This window comes from Eriocheir sinensis, chromosome 67, assembly GCF_024679095.1.
Source record: "Eriocheir sinensis breed Jianghai 21 chromosome 67, ASM2467909v1, whole genome shotgun sequence".
Classification (NCBI taxonomy): Eukaryota; Metazoa; Arthropoda; class Malacostraca; order Decapoda; family Varunidae; genus Eriocheir; species Eriocheir sinensis.
The window spans coordinates 306,194-322,300 of record NC_066575.1 but is presented as its reverse complement, the minus strand read 5'-3'; the positions used below and the strand labels follow the sequence as shown (position 1 = coordinate 322,300).

General features: G+C 42.8%; 1 protein-coding gene across 3 annotated transcripts; it reads left to right on the top strand.

The window, feature by feature from the left end:
• Positions 1 to 504: 504 nt before the first annotated feature.
• On the top strand, positions 505 to 15,730 carry LOC126987891 (mucin-5AC-like). Of its 3 annotated transcripts, XM_050845382.1 has the most exons (8): positions 532 to 756; positions 1,892 to 1,988; positions 2,725 to 2,815; positions 3,143 to 3,280; positions 5,885 to 6,136; positions 13,766 to 13,914; positions 14,369 to 14,599; positions 15,589 to 15,730. In XM_050845382.1, the coding sequence occupies exons 1-8, from the start codon at positions 662 to 664 to the stop codon at positions 15,667 to 15,669; spliced, it is 1,134 nt and encodes a 377-aa protein (XP_050701339.1). In that variant the 5' UTR covers positions 532 to 661; the 3' UTR covers positions 15,670 to 15,730. The 3 variants fall into 3 exon arrangements, with proteins under 3 accessions (XP_050701336.1, XP_050701339.1, XP_050701337.1); XM_050845379.1 differs by having other exon boundaries at positions 505 to 756; positions 5,885 to 13,914; XM_050845380.1 differs by having other exon boundaries at positions 711 to 756; positions 1,892 to 1,992; positions 2,729 to 2,815; positions 5,885 to 13,914.
• Positions 15,731 to 16,107: the final 377 nt, after the last annotated feature.

The window sequence follows — 16,107 nt, the reverse complement described above, 5'->3', positions numbered from 1 at the left end:
CTGCACAGATTTTTGGAAGCTGACAGGGGCGCCTAACCCTTCTCCCTTGTTGTTTACCTGCAACAATAAACTATCAATCAATCAATCAATATACACGAGGAACAAGAGGGGACCCAGGACTGAGCCCTGAGGCACTCCGCTGAGTACATCCTTGGAAGAGCTGTACATCCAGAAACTGAGACTTGCATGGTGCGGCCTAATAGAAAATCTGAGATCCATGACAGCAGGAGGTCTGTAATTCAATGGTGTATAGCGAGAGCCTTTCTTGAATATGGGTATAATGATGGATCTTTTCCAGTCCTTTGGGAGTTTTCCCAATGGAGGGAGACTTTTGAAATATCAGGAAAATTGGAAGAGCAATAACTAGGGCAAGATTTCTAGAACTTGCTGCAGAGTTATGGTAACACACAACGTTGTAAGTGCTTTCTGAATATGGCCCCTGTGCATCATAAATCCAGATCCAGAATACGTAAATTTTAGATTTTAGAAAAAGAGAAAGAAGAAACAATTAAAAGATTACCGAAGTGCCGTTAAAATGGTGAAACTCAACACAGAGGAGAGTGAAGACCCAGCCTGTGGCCGTGCTGCTCGTCTTGTTTATGTTGCGTGGAGGGCCGTGAATACCTATTGATTTCATGCAGACTATAAAGACACCATCGAAATGACCAGCAACAAGATCAAAACAAAGAAGAGGAACAACACTCAGACCAAGAAGAACAATGCCCAGGAAAAAAAATCGAGTACTAATGAGAAAAAGTAAGTAATCCTAACTCTCCCTTGGGCCACTTCCACAGCTCGCCGTGATGGGTTAGTAAGCCTCCAAACCAATACCAACGACTTCGAAAATTCCTTGTGTAGAGTTTTGTGTCCATATTTAAGTTAGAAATATTGAGGGAACCATACGGCAAATCGAAAACTTAACCATTATGGAGTGTAAAAGATTGATTGGGAAAAATTTAAAAAACCTTAGCCATCTCTGGCAAAGTTAATACTTACATCATGGATTTATTTTTGGTCCCTTAATGCAGTGCAGTGACATGTGACTCCTGGAAAGGAGAAAGAATCCAATTCAGGGACTTTATTGTTGAAAATAGGGGATAATTATTCACGAAAGCGTCGCCTCCTCTGGCGACGGTGCCGCCGCCGCCACCGCAAAATAGCTTGCAGAGGGTTTAGGGTGGGGGAGCATATTTAAACTATTCCAACTGAACTTTACGGGCTTCGCCCCCTCATGTATTTGCAACTTATTTCTGCAAGGAGGTATTTCTCACAACGCCGGCGGCACCGTTGCCATGGCAGCCGAGATGCATACTCCATATGAGGGCGGACAAGGCTCCTATAAATGGATAGCAACTGTGCGGGGGAGAAGAACTGGCAGAGACGGTACAGAACGCCCAGCCTAGAGGATGCTGATTTAGCAAGAGATGAGATATGAAGTTTCCAGTTTAGATTTTGAGTTAAGGATAGACCGAGAATGTTTAGTGTTGAAGAAGGTGATAGCTGAGTGTTGCCACAGCTGATTGGTGCTGACAGATATGATGAAATTCATCCATTACAATTTCCTCCTAATCTAAAAAACAAAGATATAATGGTGTGACTTTCAGTAAAGTTCCCAGGTCTTTTAACACAGCATTAAACTGCGATTTTATTGAAAGCATGTGCAGATATAGTTTCATTGTTTTCTTTACATACTAATAAATGTAATATTATAAAAATATGCTAAATTTTCACTTTCCTCAGTAAGTAAATATTTACAAAAATAGTATTGACGTTATGGTAATTGAAAAAGAAAGTTTTTACATTGAGTAATGTGTTAATACATGATAGCAAGACTAATCTACATGCTTTTTCTTTAGTCTAAGACCCTAAATACTGGTGTTTACCTTCACAGGCAGTTCAGAGAGTGGGAGGCTGCCAGGCGTCACCGCTTCAATTCTGTTCTGGAGAATCTTCGGCTGGAGCTGCCAGACTGTGGGCCTAGGGCAAAGGTGTGTGTATATTTGTATGTGTGTGTTTATTTGCCTAGGGTAGGGAGGTAGTAGGTAGCAGGGAGGCTACGCACACGCTCCTCGCTCGCACTCCACGTGTTTTGTGCTTTTTTTTTTTTTAAACTTTTCAAGTGTGTTTTCGTTGTTCTGACAGTATGGGTAAATGCAGAAGAAAGGAGGTGTGGAGTGAGGCTGCATAGAAAGGACTGGAAAACTATTTGGAAAAAGAAGGAACTCTGCATTATTCAACTTTTCTCAATAGAAGACCATCACAACAGGTAGTACATGACTCAAGACTGGAGGCTGCAGAACGCTTAACCTCAGACCCTGCTATCATTTCTGATTGGGGTAGAAGGAACCTTGTGTCCTTCAATACCTCAAAAACTCAATTTCTCCACCTATCAACTCGACACAATCTTCCAAACACCTATCCACTATTCTTTGACAACACTCAGCTGTCATCTTCTTCAACATTAAATATCCTTGATCTATCCTTAACTCAAAATCTTACTGTAAACTTCAAATCTCTCTCAAAAGAAAAGTTTAAAGGAGATGTGAATCGAATGATTGTTATTTTTTTCTTTTAAGCTAAGGGCTGTTTATGCAAGAAAAAAGATGGTTGACACCATCAAAAACTTTTTGTTTTAGGGGGCTGATGTATATGGGTTAAAATAGCTAGATGTACAGTATAAGAAAGTGTATTAGAGATGAAGCATTATATGGATTCTTTTTTCAGGTAGAGGTGATACAGAGTGCTATCAAATATATTCAAGAGACCAAGGCTCTGTGGGAGAATCTGCTTGCAGGAAATGGAGCAGAAGAACTCAGTAAGACTAGCTTGTATTCTTGTATATCTCCAACTGTTTTTTTTTCTTCTTTTTAGCAAGGGAGACAGCTCAAGGGCGCGAAACAATAAAGCAACAAAAAGCCTGCCAGGCGCTAAGTCTGTACTTATATGTATATCCATTTCATTTCATTTATAATTTGCAAAGCCATTTGTTAAAAGAAACACACTTCACTGACTGTAACCTACAATTTTTTTTTTTTTATAAATTTGAATTTCAGTTTCGAAATCTGCAATGTCCTTGAGCCTTCTTGCATACTACTACAACATAAATTTTTTTCTTTTATATGATATTGTCTCTTTTCCTCAGAACATGAAATTCACCGTTTGATGAAGCAGGTGACAGCACTGAAGCAACGTAATGCAATCCTTGTGAAGCTTCTACAAGAAACAGGGCTGCGTTTTGAAGCAGATGATGGGAATGGCGAACACATCTATACTATGCCAGGTGGGTTAAACTATTCTTGGAAAAGTTTAGGTGATATGTTGCCATACTGTTTGAGAGCAAAGTTATGGATATTTTTAAATGAACATTCAACCTTTTGTATAAGCAAGTTTGCATTGGTGTTAGTTCACCTTTTGTATTTTGGGTTTGTATAATTGTTCCTAAGATCTATGGAGTAGACTGGCATATATTAGAAGGAATGAAGGCAAATGAGACAAGCATTTGTGTTTTGGTTGATGATAACATGAAAAGAAAGTTTTAGGCCTACAGTACCCTCCCGAGTTTTGTGTTCGCTTCATTCCGAAGGTGTAACGCTAAACTTGAGGATCGCGAAACTTGGGGTATTGAAAATACTGAAAAAGAGCTTATTGGTTCTGGCCCGTGGAGAGGCTGACTTTTTTCTTCGACTACTCCCTTGTTATCTCAAAATACATACCTTGGTAAAAGGAAGAAAATGGGAAGTGTGAACGGGTCATTTTGAAACCGCAGTCAAAGGCGGCTGCCTTACGATTGGCTGGCAGTTCTGGAAACATGCTTGTGATTCATTGTGAATCCGATGACGTCATTGACGGCGCTCACCCAGTCAGCGGCCTCGCTGCCTTAAGTTGTGTCACATTGGCCATTTTCCTCCAACCGTTAGGGCTGTAGGCAACTGCGGTTGCCTGTACGCCCAACTGGGAGCGAGTAGTTGGTTGTCCGTAAGCTTAGCATTTTTCCTCCAACCGCGTTTACGATATGGGCAACTGGCAACTCCAACTTTGACCCTTTCTATAGGGCGACGCCGACGTCGGCATCGTGAAGCACCAGTGGCATATACGGCGACGCTGATGTTGGCGTCATAATTACATTTTGTTTTAGTTGTTGCTGAGTGATCCCGTATTCTGTTCTGACTCTACCTAGAGACTCCGTATATGATACGGTGTCTTATTTGACTCTCAATGTTATTATAGTGTAATAATGAAAGTGTGTCTTGTGCGCATTTGTACTTGACAGTAACAATCAATTCTAACAGAAGCCTTACGATTGGCTCAGCTCTGAAAACACTCTTGTGATTCGCTGGGAGTCTGATGACGTCATCACCAGCGCTCACCCGGTCAGCGGCCTCACTGCCTTGGGGCAGTGTCACACTGGCCGTTTTCCTCTAACCATTGTGGCTACTGGCAACGCCCGTGCGCCCATCCGGGAGCGAGTTGTCGGTTGTCCGTAACCTGGTGTCACACCGGGCCTTTATCTTCCCACCGCGTTAGCGGCAGCTTGGGCAACCAGCAAATCCAACTTTTCCGGGTGAGCGTCACACACGGCCAAGGTCGGTTGCCCGTATCCACATCCACAACGTAAACAAAGCATCTGCCCTGTATTGACATGGCGTCGTCTGCTAAAGTAAGGGCTGCCACGACTTGTGCTGCCATTACCCAAGTTATGGACTTGTTGCATTTGTTAAATGGAATGAAGAAGCTGTTGTGGGTGTGGCATGCCTGTGGGTCCTCTGTGCCAGTTCTCATTCTCACCATTGCACATGAGCGGCCAACCCACCCATCTAGACTCCGACCACATAAACACGTGGATCGAGTAACAACAAAGACACACCAGACTCACCATGAACCATGGCAGATGTTTCTCACAAACAAAAATGGCTTCTCCATTTCCTTGAGTGTGTTAGACCTTATTTGGTGAGTGGTTCATACAAACCAAACATACCTAATGGCAAGAAGAGAGCAGTGTTAAAGACGACTGCTCTCTTCTTGCCAAGAGCTAGGTTTGGTTCATGTGAGCCACTCACCAAATACGTTCAACACACTTCAAGAAATGGTGAAGTCATTTCTGTTTGTCAGAAACATCTGCAGTGGTTCCTAATGAGTCTGGTGTGTGCGTGTGTGTGTGTGTTTGTTGTTATTCGATCCATGTGTTTATGTGGTTGAGTCAAGATGGGTGGGTTGGCCGTGCACGCGCAGTGGTGACAACGAGAACTGGCATGTAGGAACCACAAGCATGCCACACCCACAACTATTTCTTCCTTCCATTTAACTGCAGCAACTAGTCCATAACTTGGGTAATGGCAGCACAAGCCACGACAGCCCTTACTTTAGCAGACGACGCCATGTTGATACAGGGCAAGTGCTTTGTTTACGTTGTGTATGTGGATACGGGCAACCGACCTTGACCGTGTGTGACGCACACCAGGAAAAGTTGGAGTTGCCGGTGTGTTGCAATGTGAGTCCAGTTGCGTGAGACATCTGGTGGCCACTCCATTAAATATCGCGTATAAGTGAAAAAACGTGTAAATTAAACATTTATTTGGATTTTGGACCCCGCTTTATTTAAAAAACGCGTAAACCAAACTCGCATAAATCGAGAGTTACCTGTGTGTATATATATATATATATATATATATATATATATATATATATATATATATATATATATATATATATATATATATATATATATATATATATATATATATATATATTTATATATTTATATATATATAATCTGTGAGTTTTTATGTCAGTTGTCCTTATGAAGTTGATATTTTTCTTTCTTCCTCTGATTTAGACCAGTTAGTCTGCCTGTATTCCTTTGCATAATGCAGCATCATTCCAATAGGAACCTGCATCCAGAACAACTGCACCAATGCTGTGGTGAGAAAGCTAAGCTATGGACAGTGCACACCTGTGGTCATCAAGGCTCAAGTTCCAAACTGCAGTGATGAGAATGAAGATGACTCGAGGATGAATTGTCTGCCCCACCCTGCTGATAGAGCCCTTTGCTCTTCATCTGAAATGCACACTCTCCCAGCTACCAGTGATCTGAAAGGCAGCTGCTCCCCTTCAGATAGCCACCTGAAAGAGAAGAAAAGTGAAGTCCTAAGCAATAATGATAACAGTAGTGCTAGGATTAGGAGTAATATCAACAGTATTGATATTAGTAGTAGTATTGGTTGTAGTAGTTGTAACACAATTACTATTAGTAGCAATAATAGTTCCAATATTGCTAATAGTAGTAGTATTAGTAGTAGTGGTGGTGGAAGTAGTTATAGTAAAAGTAGTAGTAGTAGTAGTAACAAAAATAGTAGTGGTAGCAGTATTAGTAGCTGTGATGGAACTAATGTTGATAATGACAGAAAGAAAGTGGTTACACCAAGTTCCAAGGCTGTGTTCAACTCTACTCAAACTGTGATAAGTCAAGAAAATAATAATAGCTTAAACTTTCCTCTTGTTAATAATAAGGAGTATTCAGTGATGGTATTATCACAGTCAAGTGCCAACAGTAGAATGGAGAGAAGTGTGTCTGAGAAGGAGTCTGGCTTGAATACTGAATGTCAAGTGGAAAGAATTACTATGCTGCCAGATATTGCGGAAGAAGAACAAATGAGTAGAGATCGTTCTTGCAAGGAAGAAGTCATAGTGGAAGGTGTTGACAAGCATGGAACAGTTACTGTCAGCATCATAGAAGAGGAAGACCCTAATATTAATGATTTATCAACTAAGGAAGCTGCTAAGGCAGGAACAGAGAAAGTTTCAAAGCTTCCAGAGGCTGGAAAGGAAGCAGGGTTTTCAGCATCTGAAACCTGTGTTGTGATGCAGGAACTACAAAATGTATCTTTACAAAATGCTTCAACAGAAAATCATAGGCAACCACCATCCTGCACACCTCCCTTGCCATCTCATTTACTTAACACTCTAACCAGCCACCCACAGATGGTCACTGTGCAAGTTCAAGGAGAAGAGAAGAACAGTCCCATTGGACAAAAGGTTGTATTCCTTCAGTGTGGCAATCCAGGTCCAGGTGCTATCCAGCTGGTCTCTCCTGTTACTGATAACTCCCAGTTGACATATGTGACATCCTCTCTCCCTGGTGTACCCATCATGTCCACAGGTGGTCCAGCTCCTCTAGTGCAGGGTGGAAGAATTATGAAAATGGTTAATAGTTCTCCTCTATTATTATTACCTCACCAGTCAATCATCACACCTACAGCACCTGCAGCAAAACTGAAGCCCATTGCTCCCAAACCTTGTGCTTGTAAGCCCGTATCATCCTGTCCGTCTCGACCCTTAGTAAGTGTGTCTGCTGTTGTTTCCAAGACCCAGTCGTCCTTTAGCAAAAAGGAGACAACTCAGACTTCCCAAAGAACTCCATCAAAGCCTAAGCGCAGTTTTGAAAAAATAGATTGCAAACCCATCAAACGGAGCAGAACATCCTATGATCAAGATGTAGCATCAACATCTAAGATAAGTCCCTCCCTAAAGACTCCAGAGCAGCAGAAGCAGCAACAGCCCCCTACATCACTCTCACTCAGGGTTCCACAGAAGGAGATTACTATGAGCCAGGTGCAGATCCCTGATGAACAAGGCCAGGACCTTCAGGAAATCTCCACCTCAACACTAACTGGTCTTGTTCATTCATCAGGCATAATGGACTGTGTTGAGGAGGATGCCTTGGGAAATATTATGGATATCCGAGTCGTAGATATGCCCTGTGTAATGCCTGAAAACATGCGTGGCTCTGCCATTGATGCAGGAAATAATGCTGATGACAGGCTGGTTGAAATGCTACGTTCCATTGATGAAAGTGACCCCAGATCTTGTGACTTTTCCCCACCCTCATCACCTCCAGTGGTTAGCTCAGAAAACTTCATAAAGCCAGCAAAATTATCAGACCAACAAGAAGCCACCAAGGTAGCACAAGCTGAAACTCATAGCCACAGGGACAAGGTAACTCCTGTAGAAGCAAGCAGTCAAAAGAAAACTCCTAGAAGCCCTTCACCATTAACACTGAGGCAAAGGGGATCCATGGAATGTGTTGTTAGCTCCAGAAGTCCCACAGAAAGTTTTTTAAGCAGCAGCTCCTACAGCATCACCTCCTTATGTCTCTCATCCCGGGCTCCTAAGGATATTGACACGTCCATCCAGGATATCCCAACCAGTTCATTCCCATCAACCACGAATGGCTTCATATCAGAACTTCCATATGGATTGCCAGAAGTTACACCCACTTCCTTACTTACCTCAAAACCATGTAACCAACCTCTGAGAGTATCCACACCTCTTATTCCCTCAAACTCTGTATCTTCTTCTGTAAACTCCTCACTCTTGTCAAGAGAGCAACTTCCAAAGGCTTCTTCAGCACCTTCTATTTGTTTGGTAACAGTTTCCTCACCATCCTTCCTATCCCCCTCGTTACCTAGACCTCCTTCTAATCTGCCTCCTTCCTCTCACTCTTTTAATTTAAATCTTTCATCAGTTTCACTCCCTCAACTCTCCCTGTTCCCTTCAGAGCAGAATTCTTCCAATTTTTTGTCAACCTCTTCCACCACCACCACTAATTTTATCACTTCTACCACCCCTACCTTTACCTGCGCATTAACTTCGACCACAAACTCCACCTCCACCTTCCCCATCATTTCCTCTTCATATTCTTCCTCTCTTCTCTCTTCCTCTTCTTCTAAACCAGTGTCACGGATAGCCATTGACCCCCTTGTGCATTCATCATCTTTATCCACCTCCTCCCCATCTATATCCTCCACCTCCACTTCCTCTTCCTCCACCTCTAACTCCAACTCCACTGTCACCATCTCTTCCTCCTCCTCCTCCTCCTCCTCCTCCTCCACCACCATCTCCATCTCATCTTCCATCAATACCACATGCTCGTCAACTACCTCCTCCTCATCAGTTTGCAGTAATTTAATCCCAAACTTATTCATAAACTCACCTTCCATTTCCACTACCCCTATATCTCATCCACCCTCCATTGCTCCCCTCTCTTTGTCATCTGCTGCTACATCACACAAGCCTTGTTCATCTTCAGTCAAGCAACCACCAACCAGCACGTCTTATTTAGCGTCTGTTGATTCTTCTATCTCCCAAACACTTAGTCAGAAGTCACAGGAAATATCAGGCCCTGTCTCAGTACCTCTTTCTGTTCCTCTTCCTGTATCAACTCTACCTACTCCTGTGTCTCATCCATCATCATCCACCTATTCTATTTCCCTTTCTTCAGTCAAAAGTACTTCATTGCCAGGGATCCCATCTTCTTTGCCTGCAATCTCTCTCTGCTCCCCCACTGTTACTGCTATTCCGCTTCACAACAGTGATTCATCATTATCATCATCAGCAACATCAGTGTTGGTCTCGTCTCCACTCTCTCTGTCATCTTCATATCCAAAATCACTGCCCTCTTCATACCAAATTGCTTCTCCATCCTCAACCTTTTCCTTCTCATTGACAGCCCCATCTACTATTTCTACTTTGACCACTTCCACTAATTCATACTCCTCTACTTCTTCCAGTGGTCAGACTAATAGTGTGGTGCCAATACCTAGCTGCACCTCTATGTTCTTTTCTGCTCCTTCAAACATACCCCTTTCAACATCATTCCTACAGTCTCTACAATCACTCTCATCCACTAGCACCTGTGCCCCAAGTCCCCTGTCTGCTGATGCCCTGAGTGCTCTCCCAGGTTGTGCTACCCTATCTGGACCACCCTTCACATGTGCACCTTCTACTTTCACTTCTTTGATGATGCCAGTTACTCAAACAACCCTTATGCCATCATTGCCCACAGAGCCATTTGTCAGTGTTGGGTTTGAAGGATTACCCCTTGCCTCTCCTGTGTTTACTACTTTGGGGGCAAAGATGCATGAAGCTGGCAAACCAGATCCCATGGGAGCAGCAAACAGCTCACATCTGCACCTCTTGGAGACACCTTCAGCTTCAGCTGATACTGTTCCAAATTTCACGGCATCATTGGGATCCTCAATCCTTCCTCTTTTGCCCCAGCTAAGAACAGGTCTTGGAGAGATTGATGAGAGCAAAACAAAAACTTGTCACAGAAAAAGTGACATCAATACTGATGAGAGATCTGTGGACCCCACACATGCCAGTGCACCACCCTCTGCACAGGCACCTGTAGTAGCAGCATTGTCAACACCTACAACATGTACATCTTCGGTAGAGACTATTATTACTTCATATGAACCATTTTGTCAAACAAAATCCTCCATTTCAATCTGCCAAAGAGTTGAGTCACCAAAATCTATTTTCTCCACTAGCTCAAAAAATGAAGTAACACCTGTTGTTATTGATGCCATTCCATTAAATAAGTTAAAGTCTTCTTCACTGGGATCATTGTCTTCATCTGAGAAGGCAGAGAATACACCTGCATCAAAGTGCATCAATACTGACCTAAAGTCAATCCGTAAAGATTCAACAAACAGCACGGCTGCCTTCGATTCAAAACCTTTTGGTGAGTCTCTTTCAGTGACATGTAGATCCCAGGAAGAAATGACTGGGTGTAGCAAAGGGCTTCCACATAAAGATGCTGCTCAAATAAATGAATCAGAACACCAGAAAAGCAACAGAGTAGCCAAAACAAATGAAGGCACAGCTGTCAGTTATTGTAGGAAAATTCCCTCAACTGCTTTGAAAATTGAGGAAAATAGTTCATTAATGCTCGATCTGACAGAACAGCCCAAAGAAAAGGGTGAGGAACAAACCAAGGATTGTGTGTCACAAGACAGTGAGCCTGTGGGACAAAAGGGTAGAGCTTCTACAAAGAAATTAGATGACTCAGAGAAACAGCAACATCTGAAGGCAGCTGAAAAGAGTATCTCTTTGAACTCAGAAATATCATATGAAGAGAAATCTTCCTCTAAAACAAATAAGGATACCACTGTAAAGACAACAGAGTCTGATAAGCCTCAAACTGCTGTCATGTCTCAGACATTTTTGAGAGAAAGGGACTTTGATACTGATGGCAGTCAGGCTGAGCATCCTGTTTCTACGCATTCCATTCAACCATCCTCCTCTATGGCAATGGTGTTGTCAAAAGGAAAAGATGACATTGCCACCAGTGAATTACTGTCCCAACATGGGGATGAGCAACTGTTGTCAAACATCTCAGAACAAGAGGCATGCAATCAGGCTTGTAACAAATCAGTGCAGCACAATCACTCCAGAAAGCATGAACACAATATAGTCAGTGGCTCAGATCAGTTTAAGTTGAAAACACAGTTGAAGCATCATCCGGTTCAGCAGCAACAACTGCACCAACAACAGCAACTTCAACTGGCTCAACCACAACCTCAGCAGCAACAGCAAAAACAATTGCAGCAGCTGCAAAATCAACACCCACATCAGAAGCAGCAGCAGCAACAGCAACAACAACAACAACAACAACAGCAGCAGCAACAACAGCAACAACAACAACAACAACAACAACAACAACAACAACAACCTCAGCACCATCAGCATCAGTTGCAACAACAGCAAAAAACACAAGCATCTCAACAGCAATTACAGAAACAACAGCACCAGCAGCACCACCATCAGCAGCACCAGCAGCAGCAACCTAAGGAATCAATAGTGACGCAGAATTCCCCAGCTAGTGGACAAAATGTGACATCACAACACATACCCAAATACCCAATCAGTCACACTCAGGTCCAGCATCAGCAGCAGAAACAGCAACTACAGCCACAACTTCAGCAACAACAGCATCATCAACAACAGCAACAGCAGCACCAGCAGCAACATCCACATCAAGTAGGACATCATAGAGGACAATCACATGCTGCAGTAACTCTCAGCCAGTCTCATATAAGCCAAGCAGCTTTGCACAAACACCAACAGCAACCTCACACACAGCATTTAACCTCACAGCAGCCACGACAGCAAAACTCTGTTTTACAACAACAGCCCCAACAAATAACAGACCATTCCTTGCTTGTCCATAATAGCAACATTGTCCCAGGTATCAGTGGGGAAGTGGTAGGAGACGTGAGTGCTGTTGTAGGTGACAAGGGCACCTCAAGTCAAATAATGCAAACACCACAGCACCTAGGGATGGGAGTCTCTGTTCCTTACCACCCCTCTGTGGTCACTGCTCCAAACTATGTGCAGCCCCCTACCTATGATTACAACTCTTATTGCCGAAAGGCTCCAAACTCCCCAAGGTCTGATGGTCGACACCAGTGTTATAGCTACAGCGGGAAGCAGCACCATTACCAGCATGGAGAAATTTTTGTCCCTGATCCTAATGTGATTACAGACCCACGCCTTCCTTACAATGCTCCCATGTTGATGCCAGGTCCCTTCCTTGATACTACAGAAGACCCCACCCCAATGCGGCCTGAACCATCATCAGACCATGTCCGTTGCTTCTCAGTGAGCCACCTTGTAAGCCATTCCAGTGAGTCACGCAAGACCTCTGTCAGTGGTCAGAAGGACAATACTGCCACCACTCAGCCTGAAGAAAAGTCAAAGGAGTTGCAACGAAGCAAACCAGGAACCAGAAAGTCTGAAAACAAGTCCCGAACTAGTGGAGGAAACAAGAACAGCTCTCAAATTGAGTCACACTCTCGACGTAGAAGTCCGGCACGAGGGTCTCAACAGAGCAACAGTACTTCAATCCCTAGTGTGATGTGGGGCAGCCACAACAGTAGCAAGTCATCTTCAGCACATAAACAAGGGCACAATTACTCCACAGAAGCACTCCTCAGCTCTCAAAATTACAGCCGAACTACACACCGCTCCCCTGCTAATCAGAATTACCCCATAATGGCCCCAAATCAAATGTACCAGAGCAATTATCCTTCACAACAGATGAAGAACTTTGTTCCAAATGCATCTTTTACTTACACAAGCCATGACAGGAGTGGACAAAGCAGCTGTAACACAGATTATAATTTTCAGCTCCACACTCAAGCTTCAGGATCCTTAACCTATGGAAGTAACATGGCATACATGCCAACAGGATACCCATACCAGAACATCCCTCCATCTTCTACCTCAATGCTCTCAGGGGACATCATGGCTCCACCTCACCCCACAGGGCCTTATCCACGCTTCCATGATTTTCCAGCAGAGCAGAGCAACTTTCCCCCAAATCCTACATTTCCTTTAACCCTTGACCCACAAGATGTGTGTGGTGGTGGGGGCTTGATGGGAGCATCTTCTGGGCCCATGACCACTCGTACATCTCATGCAGATATGCAGCTTGCCCCCACATCTTCTGTGTCTACTTCTGTGGCATTCTCAAGATCCAGCTCCAACCGCAGCAGCGGCAATGTGAACACCACTACAAGCATTAGTACCAGTATTAATAATGTTGGAAGTAACAACAGTGGTAGCAGCAGTAAGAGGTCACGTTATGGGGACACCACTATGATTGGGGGTAGCACAGGGAGTGCAGCCAATTTATTAGAGGGAGGAGCTCTCACGCACATCTCTCTCCATTCCTTTACTCCTCCATGTGATGACCCATCCCTTGTTCCCTCAAATCTCTTTCCAAGCACAGCATCACGTCATCAAGGGAATTTCCTTCTGGGTACAGACAACCTAATGCCTATCAACACGCCTCAGTATCCCAGCAGTACCACCAGTAGTGGTATCAGTAGTGGAGGGACTGGAACAGCAACTCAGCTGGGAGTTGGGGGAGTAAGTGGTGTGCCAGGGACTAGATCTGGGTCCTCTGTGGTTCTCCCACCAGGGGCAACGCCTGGCCATGTCCCCTTTAGCCCTATTCGCATGATGGACCGTCAGCAGATGAACATGGCTCCACCCCCTGTGGCTCCACACCTCTCTTCATCCCTCTCCAACTTCAACCTTACTAGCATCATCCCAGAGATTGATGGAAAGGTAAGGCTTGATTTTGATAGTCACATTTTTTTTGTCCATGAAGTAATGAAACTTGTACAAACAGCATGCCTTAAAATTTTCATAGTTGAATGAAATATTCCCAGAAGGTAAGAAGATGCAGCAGAGGTGACATTGGCTACTTCTATAATTATGTTGTGTCCTTTGTTTACAAACACTGCTCCCTCCCTCCCACCCACGCAACACCACAAATAATGAACTGGCAAGTTTTTGGCTACCATTGCCATCTTGACAAAACTTTGAAGTTCAATTTCATAACATTTCACAATGTTGCGAGGCTAAATGTCAACCTAGCGCAGGCTCTATTGACTCTATTGACTTAGTGACTCTATTGAGCTCTATTGACTTATTTAGAAAACTGTAAAATAGAAACTTATTTTTGCTTTAATTATAAATTCCTTATTACTTCACCTTACACCTTATTGTTTTGCTGCAGAGTGGAGAAAGCAATGCTGGCATGGGGTCATCCTCCTCACGCAGCATTGCAAACAATGAAGCCCTGGGTGGTGCTTCTTTGTCCAGCCAAACACGCCTGCCTCACATGCCCTCCTCGTTGCTCCCCTCTGCTGACTCATTTAAGAGTCTTCCCTCTGACTCCAACAGACTTCCTCCACCGGTGCTCAACAACTCCATGAATAACATCTTTACCCACACCCCTCACCACCAGGTAACTACTACTATGTATTCTTAACACCTGTCCATGTGATATTGAAGTGTTTCTTATACAGATAGTCTTCGAGTTATGAGCGGGCTTGGTTCTGACAAGAAGGTTGTAAGTAAAATTGGTCATAAATCAAAATTTATAAGAAAGTGTTACAACAACTAGGCTATTATCAGTTCCAAAAAACTCAGCACTCCGGAAAATCCTGCTATTCTGAAAGATCCTCCAACAAGTACCGTCAAGGGTGTGGTCACTCCTTAGCTATGCCTTCAACATTGCTATACCAAGTCCACCGGTGCAGCTTTGGTGTCTGGTACCAAGAATCTGAAATTATAATGGAGTAATAATTTATAATGTAATGGAATATTATTATTTTATTATTATTACTGCTGGTATTGCTGTTATATTTATGAATATTGCAAGTAGTATTTCCCAGAAAACTGATTTATTGTACATTTTTCAGGAAATATTTCTTACAGATTCAGCATTATATTGTAGATTATGATATAGGACAATATGAATACCCTCGTTGCTCAGTGATGGCAATAGCCTACTGCCCAATTTTTTTTTTGTCGGTTAATCTTCTGACATTCCATTGTATGAACTAAAAGTCTTTTCTCAATCAGACATTTAGCATCTTAGACCAGACCATGAGTTCCAGTCGCCCGTATATATGCCAAAACTATTGTGTCAACCATTTAAAACCATATTAATGAGTTATCAGTTTGTATTGTGTGTTATTAATTATTTTTCTTTAAAGGTGTGACAGCACATAATGAGTGAAAAATCTAAACTGTAATTAACTCCTCATTTAGTAGAAGGCATTCGGTAGCTTTTACATTTAAATAATCGTTAAAAATTATGAAGGAAATATGATTGGGTGTCAACTGAAAGAACACCATGCAGTTAACAGGGTAACTTTGTTTGCATTTACTATCTCCTTAATTCCTGTTTGTTACTTATAACCACAATATTATTATTTTTTTTCCTGACAGATGGGCCTTGGCCTAAATACTTCCTTGCCTCTCCCTCCTACAACCTTTTCCGGCATCAACTTTCCAACTCCTGATCATTGAATGGAACTCATCAGACTCCACTTCTCCCACCGGTCCAACTTTAATAAAACTGTAAAAATGACACATTATAGTTTCATTCCATCAGGCCCCACCGGGAAGATGCCTACCGGCGCAATAGGCAATCAACGTAAAAAAAAAATAATAATAATAATAATAATAATAATAATAATCTCTTGTATATATGAACAAATAAATACCTGATACACCAAAACGTGATAAAATGGTTTAAAATGGCATAAAAACGTAAAGTTCCAATTCCCAAACTCGTAGCCATGTCCAGCGTACGACACTTTCTGTAACAAAAAATTATTGATGCTTCCCAGGCGCCACGAAGCTATGAGTAATTATGTTTTAGGATCGTAAGGGTAATAAAAAGATAAATCCCGTCCTTGAAGGGGCCGGAATCGATATTTAGAGCAATGGTGACACATTTCAAGG

Coding starts and splice junctions, on each gene's coding strand:
- LOC126987891 (XM_050845379.1), top strand. CDS start 662: ATGACCAGCAACAAGATCAAAACAAAGAAGAGGAACAACACTCAGACC. Junction 2,816..3,142: donor AAATGGAGCAGAAGAACTCA/GTAAGACTAGCT, acceptor TCTTTTCCTCAG/AACATGAAATTCACCGTTTG. Junction 13,915..14,368: donor TCCCAGAGATTGATGGAAAG/GTAAGGCTTGAT, acceptor GTTTTGCTGCAG/AGTGGAGAAAGCAATGCTGG.